Genomic DNA, 12685 nt, shown 5'->3' on the forward strand with positions numbered 1-12685 from the left:
GCCTAAATAGCTAACAACATCCCTGCATATCTTGCAAACTCTTTTTCCTGGAGCATGGGGGTTAGAGAGTTGGACAAGAATCTCCATGTATCTGGAAGACTTGAACAATGAAGCAGTGGCTAAGGCGTACTCTTGATTTAATTAAGAGACACATAAACTTTGCAGAGTCCTTTTTTCACAATAAACCATGAAGAAATCCTAGTTGAGGAATGAGAGGCACTCATCAATCAGCTTCCCTATAGGAGATTAAATTTATTTTATAACAGACTGTAGGATTTTCCAGTGAGTCACGTCCAGGAGCAGAAATGGTTACCAGGGTCACGTTTCTATTTTCTTATTTGCATAGATAGCGAAAATTTTATTTTTGTTTCAAGGCAGGGTTTTGGGTTTTTTTTTAATTTACTTTTTCTCTTTGATCACACCTGTAACTGTAGACCCAGATCCACCCTTAACTAAGAGTAACTACAAAACAAGAGTAACAACTAACAAGGTAACAACAAAAAAAGAAGAAGAGAATGAATAGAGATGCAAGGAGGACACTGTCCTGGGCGGGACTGGCCACATAACTCACAGGGTCTAGTGAAACATAAAAATGCTGGGTCCGTGGTTCAAAAATTGTTAGCAACTCCAAGAGGGCCCCAGCAGAGCATTAAGCCAGGGGCAACGGCCTTTCTGAGTACAGGGCTGTGTAACTCACTGCACAGGTCACAGGCCCATGAAGCTGGCCCTGGTTTTGAAAGAGTCTTGCCAGGCCCTCTGGCTTTCACCAAAACAGTGAGAAAGCCTTCTCCAGGAGGTATGTAGGGTCAGCAACGTTCGCTGTAAGGCCAAACTCAAACTGCAATAAATCAAATACATGGAAATGAAATTAAAAGCTGCTTGGAGATACAGCTCTTTGCAAAAGAGGGGGACTGTGGAGATGTGTACATTTCACATTCTCTCTGACTGGCAAAGTGCCTAACAGGGAAAGGTGTTTCATAATAGTTGAAATGCAAAATAGCGCAAATGACAACTAACATTTTCATCAACTAATCTTTTGGGGAGCAGTTCTTCCCTTCAAGACTTCTCTGCTTATTACAGACAGCCATTTTCCTCTCTTGATCCCATTAAATGATACATTACCCACCCAGAAGAATGTTTAAGGTTAAATCCTAGTATCAATGGCATCTTAAAATATCTAAAATTATCTGGCAGAAACAACTCTGTTCTCAACTATCAACAGAGAAAGAGAGAGAGAGAGAGAGAGAGAGAAAGAGAGAGACAGAGAGAGAGAGAGAGAGAGAGAGAGAGAGAGAGAGAAAACAAGTTCCCATTCACCAGCTGGAGCTGGCCAGAAGAGGATTTGCCATTCTCAGCAAATTATATTATCTAAGGCGGACTCATGCTGAATCTTAAGTCTGACTTGAAGGGAGTCCCTATTTCCCAGCCCAAGGGCAAACTTTAAATAGCCATTAAAATGACATTTCAAAATAATAAAAGAACTCAAAGAACCGGAGGAACAAAATAAATGGTGTTGTAGAAGGAAATGGAAACATTACCATAATTAGAGCTTTTAAAAGAGACACTTTAAACATTGGGTGAACGCTGACTTGTTTACAATAGCACTCAAGGCGCATTGCAAGAGCCTAAGCAGGGACAGCACTGGTATTTACAAGAAAGGAAAGGTGAAGAAAGCTTTTGTAAGGTCACTGGAACGACTTCCTGAAACTTAGTTAAAGAAAAAAATCAAAATACCATTTTGGCCTTGATGGGAATTGTAAGGTTTCAACTAATTTGGCTTTGCCATCAATGCCATATGCCCAAATATGTAACTGGAGGGAAAGAGCCCCCATGATAGTCTAAAAACTTACTAACCTAACTCCCTTGTCACTCACTGTCACGAAGAAACGCACCCCCCCCCCCTTTACAGTACCTAAACAGTGCAATTTTCAACGTGGGCATTTATTCCCAGTTAATGGAATGACATCTCGTCCAGCAAGTTCTTCCCAGGCAGGAACTTCATTTAACCTTGAAGAATGCCCTATATGGGCCCAAGCAGAGATCGAGTACTTCCTAAGTCCTTTTGATAATAATGGGAAGCCAAACCTAGCGGGCTAGCATTCAGCCTCATGGACCAGTACTTGAGAAGCTGCACACAACCATGAGCCTAGAAGTAGGGAGCCCTAGTGAGGCTGAGAAGCTCAGAAAACACAGAGGAAGCACCCACTCGACAGAGGGAGCTTGGAACAGGTCCCATAGCCCTGGAATATCCACTGGATGTACCAGATGTGCTAAGCCTGTCCTTGGCGAGGGGAGCAGCTGTGCTGGCTAGAGCACTGGCTTCCTGGTTTTGCTTCTACACAGCCAGGAGGGTGGGCAGCCACCCACCCCCCACCCCCCGCCCCCAACAGGCAGGCTACAAACCTGTCCTGGAAAAGAAGGAAAGGTCATTTGATTTCATCAGGACAATCAGAAGATTCTTTGCACCATGCAAATGTACCATTCAACAGTGAGCAGTGCAAAGACAAACATGTTTTGGTAAAGGAAAAGTGTCTGAGAATTAAAAATTTTAGAAACCACAGGGTCAGCAACTTACACTTTGCAGCCTAAATTCACCCTGAAAAAAATTACTCTTCTCAACATTTTCTCTTTTGTATTGAAAAAAAACTAAACAGGAGCTTCCTCGCTGGAGAGAAGACTTGGAAAAACCCCAGAGCGAAACTAAAAGCGGTAACCTTGGCCAGCACTCTTCTGGCTTCCCCTTGCTATTATTAAGTATCCTTCTGTTTGACGACGAACTTCTCCACCTCTCACAAACCATCTTTCTTCTTTCTGTGGCCAGAAAAATCTGAAAACCCTCTGTTTATACTGAGCCTGTTGCTATGCAAATCATTAAAACACATTACAAAAATCTTTCCTTTGAGTCAGGAGGAGAACATAATGGGGAGAGAGGAATCGCGAGCAAGAGTCCCTTCACTGAACAGCAGAGCTGGTGGAAAGGAATAGGGGGAGCAAAGTGGAAAAAATTACAGTGGTCCCATCCCTTGAGTCATTTTAACCAAAGTGGGAAAACTAACATTTTTAAAGCTCAAAGGTAATGTATCTTACACTTTGGAGTGGGGCTAACAAACCCTGGTCTTAATCTCTTTAATTCCTATGGTTTCATGACTCATCTTCCATCTGTCTACTAGTGTCCTTTGTATCAGCTTTTTTGCACTTCTGTAAGAATACTGAGATTTTTTTCCTTCCGTGTGTATGCCTATGTGAATTCTCCTTCTGATATCTTTTGCCTTCTTGTTTAATTATCACCTAAATGTAGGGCTTGAATTGTCCATTTCTTCTCCAACTCAATCATAGTACCTCGGCAGCTTTCCTTCTCTTATGAAGACATTTGTTCTCCAAAAATCATATCCAGATGAGACGAGACACAGTATGTCAAAATTAATGTCAAAAAAAAAAAAAGAGCTTCTCAATTTTCTACTTAAAAAAATATGGACTTGATCATTTGAATTAAGTAAATCACCTTCTTGAACAGTGTGCAATCAACATCATTCTCAAATTTTTGTTGTGCTGTTCCCAGGACTCTATTAACCTGCAAGTTTTCAAGGGTGGAACTGTCTGGGGACAAGAAATGAAGCACAAACTTTTAAATACATCCTCCTTCCACTGCTATGTATGTTGAGATATGTGCGTTCACAAACACCCCATCCCCCCAAACAACCAGAGTGCTAATTCTAAATTCTTTTTCCTTATTCAGAAAGAAGACATGGCCGGGCCCTACTAATGCTATAGAACCTGTTTTCTTCTCAAATAGAAGTAGCCAAACCTTTGCCAACATGTGTTGGGTGAAAACGAGTTTGGTTGGCTCCAGACAAAGGCTTACTTTTTAAGCACAGATGGCTGAATGGTTGCCTCCTCCGAGGGCTTGCCCACAGTGAAAGACGGATTCCTATTTCTAATCTATGCAAATATCTTACTCTGCGGGGCATCACAAAGACTAACTGTTTTGTGTCAGACACTGCAGATCCCAGGTGCAGCACATCTCTACCTCAGACGCCTGGTAACACGGGCAACAGCAAATGGCTTAAGAGTTAGTCACTAACCCGCTCCTAATGAATGTTGTTGGGGCCTTCTGTGAAACATTCCTCTGGAATCCTGCCCTATCACCGCTGCTTCTCCTTGGCTGCTCTGCCTGGAAGACAGTTTCAGTATTCAGTTTGGACCCTGATGCTTCTAAAACCTCCCAAGAAGGCTCAGATCCCCACAGGCTCCTAAGGAGCCCTAGTAGCATTCTTCACCTTGGGTTCAGCTCATTTATTTGTGTCCAACATCAAACCCAGGAACCTTGCTCATTTTAAAATGTCATTCTGTCCAAACCAGGGCTCCTTTGCACTCCAGTCTATATGCCTACAACCCATGGTACAGCTCACGAATCACACCTGGGTCACTTCCCAAGTATATGTCATTCTCTCTCCTCCTTCTCCATCAATTCTCCTTTCTTTACTTACACCACTTCTCTCGCTTATTTTCTCATCTCCCCAACTAAAGTCTTTCACTTGCTCTGATGTCCCTTGGCACATTCCAGTTTTAGGGTTCCTTGGAGCAACAAAAATTTCTGTAATGCTGGAAAAAAACCCCACAAAACCAAAAACCCCCAACTCCTCATGCTAACCTAGCTCCTAACTTTAAACGTTCTTTGCCATAAAGAGAAGGTCATACCTAACATATATACAGTTTAGTTCCATGTTTAAGCCTAAAAAATGTCCTTCAACATTTTGTTTTCTTTGTTAGTTTTTCTGATCAAATGACAATAACAGAGTTTGCTTCAAAAACCTCGGTTGGAAAAGATTTCATTCTCTCCTTATCAAAGTTCATCTTAAATGAACCAAGCTAACTGAGCAAAAAAGAAATTCTAAAGGAAAAGGAAAGAAGTCCTACCGAATCTCCAGTCTCAATAACCCCTACCATCAAAATTCCTACTTTATAACTCGAATTTTTGAGATTTAAAACACTTTTTGTTTCAGCTTGTGAATGCAAATATTGACAGTCAAATAATCTGGCATTAAGTTTACTTACCTGGAAAATCTAAAACCGCAAAGAGCTTTAGAGGTTAACTAATTTGTTAATTACCAAGTCGGGATGAAAATCAGAACCACCCGAAGAATATCATTTATTTTCAACAATATATACTCCTGATCCACAGCCCTAGACATTTCAATTTAGACTTCTGTTACAGCCCTAGAATCACATTTATAATAAATGCTCCAGGTAATTACAATATAGCAAGCCCTGGTCTGTTTGAGAACCATTGATCTAGTCCAACATCCTACCCAATATGGCGGTCTCCTCTCCAAGACACCACTCCATCTACCCACTCAGTGCCACAGCACTTCCATAAACTAGGGCACTCACCCTGTTATAGGTGTGCTTGTGCCACCTTTTTATGGCTTTACTTATTAGAAACTGTGTTCTTATGTTGAGCCAAATAACCAAAGTCTTTCAACTCCTTGCACTTGACTTATTATTGGCCCAAATTTTGCGCTCCAGAGTTAACATAGAATTCCCCCCCACAAGAGAGAGAGAGCAAGAGAGAGGGACAGAGAGAATCCCAAGCAGGTTCCACACTGTCAGTGCAGAGCCCGACGTGGGGCTCAATCTCACAGACCACGGGATGGTGACCTGAGCCGAAACCAAGACTTGGACACTTAACTGACTGAGCCACTCAGGGGCCCTAAGCCTTCATTTTTCTAAGCTTAAACAACCTTTTTTAACTTCATAAAGGACAATTTCTGAGTCCCTTACCTTTTATTTCAATTTCTTCTCCTTAACAACTGACCTTACAGAATAAGTCTGTCTAGAGTAACAACACTTCATTTTTTTCCTACAGACTGAACTTTGCCCAATATGTTTTAATTTATAGTCTGCGTTTCCTCCTTGTTACCCACTGCCTTGCATTTCATAGTCCAAGAGCCATGAATCAGCAAGTACTTATTAACCTAATGCTGTGTTCCCGACACTGTGTAAAGTAGTCAAGGAAGATTCAGAAGCCAGTGGAAACTGTCCCATTTGGAGGAGTTAATAACTTCGTGCACAGAAAAGAAACGACATAAGTGAAAAAAAAACGGAAAACAGTGCATAACAGTTTCCAACCAAGTGCTTCAAATGAATGATACCTGAAAGATGGAACACAGGTTTTCTGGTCAGGCTGTGAGCTATTTCATGGCCTCTGCGGACAGAAATACCACCTATTTAACAATAGTTTTTATTTTAAAAAGAAAAAAAAAATAGAAGATGGAAACTATCACCTTAAAATGGACATAAAAATTTTAAGTGCTTCCTATTTTAAAATCTTGGGGCACCTGGGTGGCTCAGTCAGTTAAGCATCCGATTCTCAGTCTTGGCTCAGGTCATGATCTCAGGGTTCGTGGGATCAAGCCCCAAGTTGGGGTCCTTGCTGTCAGCGTGGAGTCTGCTTGGGATTCCCTCTTTCCCTCTCTCTGCCACTCCCCCTTCCACACACACACACACACACACACACACTCTCTCTCTCTCTCTCTCTCATTCTCTCAAATCAACAAACTTAAAAAAAATTTTTAATAAATAAAATAAAAATTTTAAATCTAAGAAACCACACATGCAATAATCAAATACAATATTCCTACTTTGCAGTGTGTTATTGGTACTGCTTCCTAGTACTCTGAATGCCATGAGCCAAGAAAAACGTGGAAAGTAGAAGCTTGATGTAATTCTCCTTATTACCAGAAAGAACCATTTGATGAGAAGACAACCCCTCCGCATATTTTAATGGAAAACTCTTACCAATAACCGAACCATATTAACACCAACCAACACCAACTGCTTCATTCATGGAATCACTGACTATGAGACTTTAGAAACATGCAAACCCCTCACTTTACAGATAAGGGAAAAATACCACTTCACAGATGGCAGGTGGTTTCTTCCAGGCAAGACAGCCAATGAGCAGGAGGGTGGGACCAATCCCAGGTCTCCTCTCTACCGACGGCTCCCTGTCTCCTCCTATTGTGACCCAGGACAAGCAAAACTCTCACCCTTCTCAACGTTCTCCTCAACTCTGCTCCCATCATTAGTTATGTTTTTAATCCTCAAATCCAAAGTCTGATGCTACATTTTGCTTGGGAGCATATTAAGGGCAAGAGTAGAACAAAGAAGTATTAGGTGGTTAATTCTTTTTTTTTTTATGCGTATTTTTTTTATTTTGAGAGAGAGAGATTGAGTGAGCGAGCAGGGGAGGTGAAGAAAGAGAGGGAGAGAGAGAGAGAACCCCAAGCAGGCTCCATGCCATCAGCACAGAGCCCGATGCGGGGCTCAAACACACAAACCGTGAGATCACGACCTGAGCCGAAACCAAGAGTTGGATGCTCAACCAACTGAGCCACCCAGGCGCCCCGTAGATGGTTAATTCTTTATTAAATTCTAGCCCATCTACTCTACCCATAGACTCCAACTAATACTTCTATGCTGCCAGGCACAATGCTCTACTGGCTCAGGATCACTGCTACCTGACTAGCATCATAGGGAACCACCGGGGTTGGCACCATGGATTCAAACAACGATTCTAAAGCTGCGAAGCAACTGGTAAACAATCCCCAACTACTCTACCCTCCCCCCCACTACACCCACCTACACCTACACACCCCCCAAATCAGCCAGCTCATCTACTTCATCTGAAGCCTCACAGTTGATCCACGCCCTTATGCACAACCCAGAAAAAAAATGCACCTACCTTGTGGCCTCCTGCTGAAGCCATGACACATTTGGCACATAGAACATGACTCCGAAGAAAAGCAGAGGCTCGTTAGCAAATTTGTCCAGATGTTTCTTCAGAGGTTTCTCCAGCTCCACCCATCGTGCTTGCTGGCTCTTGCTGAGAAACCAAAGGCCAAAGTAGTGTGTCTAGACGAAAGAGTAAAATAGCATCAGTCTATGTTTATCCGGGGTACCCCCAAGACTGCACAGGAGAGCAAGACTCTGACGCCCTACGCCACGTTTGGTTTCCCAGTTCGGACACGAGGATCCAGCATTTACTTTCTGACTTTAGGACAGGCCAAAAGAAACCACATGCACACAATCCACAGGGGCTATCCGATATAGTATCCATAGCCATCGCTGCTGTTGGTACATGTGGGTACTGATGCACCGGTGTTTGGGAAGGGGGTGGGGTGCAGGGGTGGGGACAGGGTTGGCTTTTTTCCTACGCTCTCAAGGCCGACTTTCCTGTGGCTTCTGAATGCCTCGTGATCTCAAGTGGAACATGCTGGCAAAGGCAAACACAGTTCTTGCACCTGCTGCAAAGTAACTTGGTACTCAACTCCTAAGACAAAACCTTCTGCCAAATGAAAGCTTCCTCATTGCAGGATATTTCCATACAGTACCAGATTTCAACGGAAAATTGATTCACTCCTTTTGAGTTTTAATGAAGTACTTTCAAAAACATCAGCCTCGACCACTTCATTATACATGAACTGCAGCAAATCTCTCCCCCATATCAAGCTTTGAGAATGGAAGGATGTCTTCGCAGCTGCCAGGGGAGCCCCTGGTGGCTGTTCTTGGCAGATTATGGTGGGATTTGATAGATGAAAGTAAGATTTTCACCCTTACACTTGAAGCCTCAACCAGTTTAGTTTTGAACAACGTGCTAAATGATTAAAACAGGTACTTTTATGCATCCAATCTTGTCTTTGTATTAATTCACACTAGGATTTCAGGATTAGCACAACAATCACCAAAAAATAGATCACCGCTTTTGAAATTTTCTTTTATATTTCAATTATAGCTTAGCACAGTTTACAGCACACCTGGAAATTTGCCTTCAAAAGAACGTTTTCATTTCGATGTTTAATTTCCAAAGGCATTCTTGTGCTGATGTTCCCACTCCAGCTGGCTGTCCCATCAGCGGTATCACAGATCAATCCCTGCCACAACCCTACCAAAATCTGTACCAGAAGTCTTGATTCTGACTTCCCTAGAAAACCAGGCATGTCCTTGCCTACTTAAGGCTACAGACCAAAACACTCTCAAGGATATTTTCAAATGCATGTACTTTCAGATGGGAGCAATGATTTCCCCAGCTTTGCTCCATGATGTTTTAAAAACGTTTTTATTTATTTTTGAGAGAGAGAGCACGACCAGGGCAGGGACAGAGAGAGAGGGAGACACAGAATCCGAAGCAAGCTCCAGGCTCTGAGCTGTCAGCACAGAACCCAATATGGGGCTTGAACCCACGAACCATGAGATCATGACCTGAGCTGAAGTCAGATGCTTAACTGACTGAGCCACCCAGGCACCCCTACTCCATGATGTTTTAAAGGGCAAGCTCACATAAGCAATCTATGCATCCCTTGAGCAACAGAATGCCAACACACAGAACCAAGGTTATAGCTCCATCAACTTGGACAAAGTGCCTGAATTCTGACCCTATTTTGTTCACTTCCCAGCTTCGGTGAGCCTGGTGGTTGTTCTACGGTGACTGATGATGTAGAGGAAATGAAATGTGGCTGAGTAGAAAGAAGACGAGCTGTGAAGTCTATCCACCTCCGGGGGCTTGCATTCACTGTCCTAATAACCCTATACAAATTCCTGAGGCTCCAGAGGGTCAGAGCTCCCATCTATAAGACGGGGTTGTACTGCTATCATGCACAGGCTGTGAGGGGTATCAGGGACATCGTGTCTGTCCACTGTGCGCATGGCACGTGTAAATTAACTGCTTCGGGAATGGTCTTCTCTGTGGCTGCTACTATCATTATCAATCATCGTCACCATCGGTAAATGAAAGCAGGCAAGCCTCAAGAAATCTTTTTCATAGCACTCCTGGCATGCCTATGAACCACAGAATTAGAGGATAGAGGTTACCTGGAGATAAATGAAAAAAAGCAGGCAAGAGTAGAAGCTGGAAGGCCCGTAAGTAACATAAAAACCTAAAAGATGTAAGAAGAAAAATCATCACAAAATTGTCCCTCCGCTCAGATGTGCTTTAGTCTTACAGGTGTTTATGGGACACTGGAACATCGTTCTGACGCTGTCCTAGGGGATCTATGATGTAGGCTTAAGCTAACCTTAAAATGAGGCAATCTGGGTACTTAACAGACCGTCTGAAAAGGGCCCAAGGCAGTTCTGCATTATACTGAATTCCAAATGGACACAGTGTTGTGTAAGGGTATGTCACTGCATTTTGGGTGGCTAGGAATGAGTCTGCATATAATAAATGAGGTAATATATAAACAGTGACATGCTACGTAATAGTTATTTTCTTTGGAAAAGAAGCCCTTTTATAAGCCTGGGTGGAGAAAGGGAGGGACAAGCTTTGCAGTTGCTTAACAGGCCAGCCATGATTTATTAACTTTCACTAAAAGCAGTCCTGACATTAGAGGGTATAATTTCATGATCATACTTCATTCAAATTACAACAGTCACTCAAATTAGTAACATTCAAATTAGAAATGGTCCACATTAAATGCATAAACATCCTATAATCAATTTTGCCAAAAAAAAAAAAAAGAGTTTTGGTTTTTTTTCCCCCCCAGAGGACACAGACTACCTAAGTGAGCTACCATGCATTTATCCAATGGAGTAACTATATTACTACAATATTACTACTCAAGAAATGGGGTGTCCAGCATAAGGCAGAGCTGAGAGAGGCGGGTAACCTGGAGGATACAGTTCCTACCTAAGAGGCCAGAATAACCAGTTTTAGAAGCACTGAACTCAGGGGCGCCTGGGTGGCTCAGTCGGTTAAGCCTCTGACTCTCGATTTCAGCTCAGGTCATGATCTCACGGTTTGTGAGAGCGAGCCCCACATCAGGCTCTATGCTGACACTGCGAAGCCTGCTTGGGATTCTCTCTCTCCCTCTCTCTGCCCCTCCCCTGCTCGCGTGCATGCTCTCCAGCGCACTCTCTCTCTCAAAATAAACAAATAAACATTTTTTTTTTTAAGTGCTGAATTCAGTTATCTGGTGGGAAGGCAAGTCCATTTACGAGATCCCTAACCCCACACCATTTTGTGAAGCTATGCCCAAAGTCACCTTCTCTATTCCCACCCTGCCACACCCACCCCATTCTTCCTCTAGCTATATCCCTGCCCTGGAGTATTCAACAGAGGAGAAAGACTCTGTCTCAAAGTTCTTAGCCTGCTCTATTTAAGTTCACGATGCAGCACGAGTTTATTCTGCCGTATCTTACGCAGTGCCTCTCAGGAAATAGCATCAGAAACTAACCTCTCCCTTAAACCAACAAGTGCATCAATCAACTTCCTGTGTATTAGCCAAGGGACCATTAATCCCCTCAGGCCCAGCTGAGACCACACCAGGCTGGTTCATAATTGACTTGCCATCAACTCCAGCTGAATTCTGAAAGCTGAGCTTCCCTGCTAACCACTGCCCCATGATTTAGGAGAATGTGGTAGATGATTCGAAACAGAAACCACCTCCTCCGTGGCCAGAAAGATCCCATCATATTGCCCGAGTACATACCCCCAAACAGTTTTGTTTAATCTCTGAAGCTCCAAACATCAGCCAGGTCTGGTGAACCCTCACAATACCTCTGGGTGAGCTATTAATCCCATTTTATTTCTCTAGTTTTCTTTAGAAAATGGGTCTGGTTACCTTGAATTCTGCAGTGAGCTCACTGCAGTGAAGAAAAAAGAAGACAGACGAACCGGTGCCCAGGGAGAGGAACCCCATCTGTGAATCAATGACTAAAAATGCACTACTAAGAAACAGTGTAAGGAAAGACGCACTAACATGACATTTTCATAAGAGTAGTTTCCTGGTCTATTTGCTTTGGAGTTTCTCATTTTAACACAGGAAGCATAAATGTATGCGCGCACTCAAAAATATGCTAGTTTCTTAAGCGGCAGATTTGTGTGTGAATATTTTAGTGCCAAAGTTAAGATCCAAGCACCAGGAAAAAGATTCTAGTGAATAAAGGCCTTTAAAAATAGTCTGGGGGTGTTCTGATTTGTTTGTTCATTTATTTGCAGAGATAGTGGAATTCCCCACGTTAGCTGTGACTAGGGGAAGATTCTTTTTGAGGATTTTGCTTTTCCAGTTTTGTGACCAAAGACGCATCTTTCATGCTATCTGCAAGGGTTACAGATGCAGTCTTGGCAATGGCCAGGGATTAAATCCATGATCTTATCTCAAGCGTTTTGGAGAGTTAATCATCCAGAAGCAAACGTTTAAAATATCTTGCATTACGCTGTAATTGGTTGCCTGTCATACCCAGTGCTTCAGTTGTAAATTAAGAAACAGAGAGTTGGTGTAGCTCCACATAAAATATACAGGAATTACATACAGGCATTAAAACTTTCACTGAGGCATGGAAAATACTTCAAAAGATGACTATAAGCAGGCTCTGAAACGGCACTTCACGCTATTACATTCCAACGGCTTTGGAAAATAAACCACTATACATCAGTCAGATGACTGTAAAAAAACAACTTGTGTGCAATCAACCTCTACTCTGGGTAGGTCTGGGATTTCTGGAACTGACACGTCTATAATTAACAACTGCACCCCCTTCATTTTCCTAGCCAATCTTTCACAAAAGTAGAGGAAAAGACACTGCAGAGTCACATCGACCCAAGAAGCAAACCTCATAACCAAGAAAAAAAAAAATCACTCTTCTGAGGCTGTACAGCTCACTCAAAATATACAAAAAGATGAAGACT

At 42.6% G+C, this 12685-nt stretch overlaps 1 protein-coding gene across 3 annotated transcripts in view; it reads right to left on the minus strand.

Moving 5' to 3' along the window:
• The window catches only part of PTPN14 (protein tyrosine phosphatase non-receptor type 14), a 180900-nt gene that overhangs the window by 88581 nt on the left and 79634 nt on the right, over nt 1–12685 (minus strand). For all 3 annotated transcript variants that reach the window (XM_045452537.1, XM_045452538.1, XM_045452539.1), the window contains exon 3: nt 7745–7914. In XM_045452537.1, coding sequence (XP_045308493.1) covers nt 7745–7914 — 170 coding nt within the window. The remainder of the gene's footprint in view (nt 1–7744; nt 7915–12685) is intronic.

Source organism: Leopardus geoffroyi, chromosome C3 (genome assembly GCF_018350155.1).
Source record: "Leopardus geoffroyi isolate Oge1 chromosome C3, O.geoffroyi_Oge1_pat1.0, whole genome shotgun sequence".
NCBI classification, from domain to species: Eukaryota; Metazoa; Chordata; class Mammalia; order Carnivora; family Felidae; genus Leopardus; species Leopardus geoffroyi.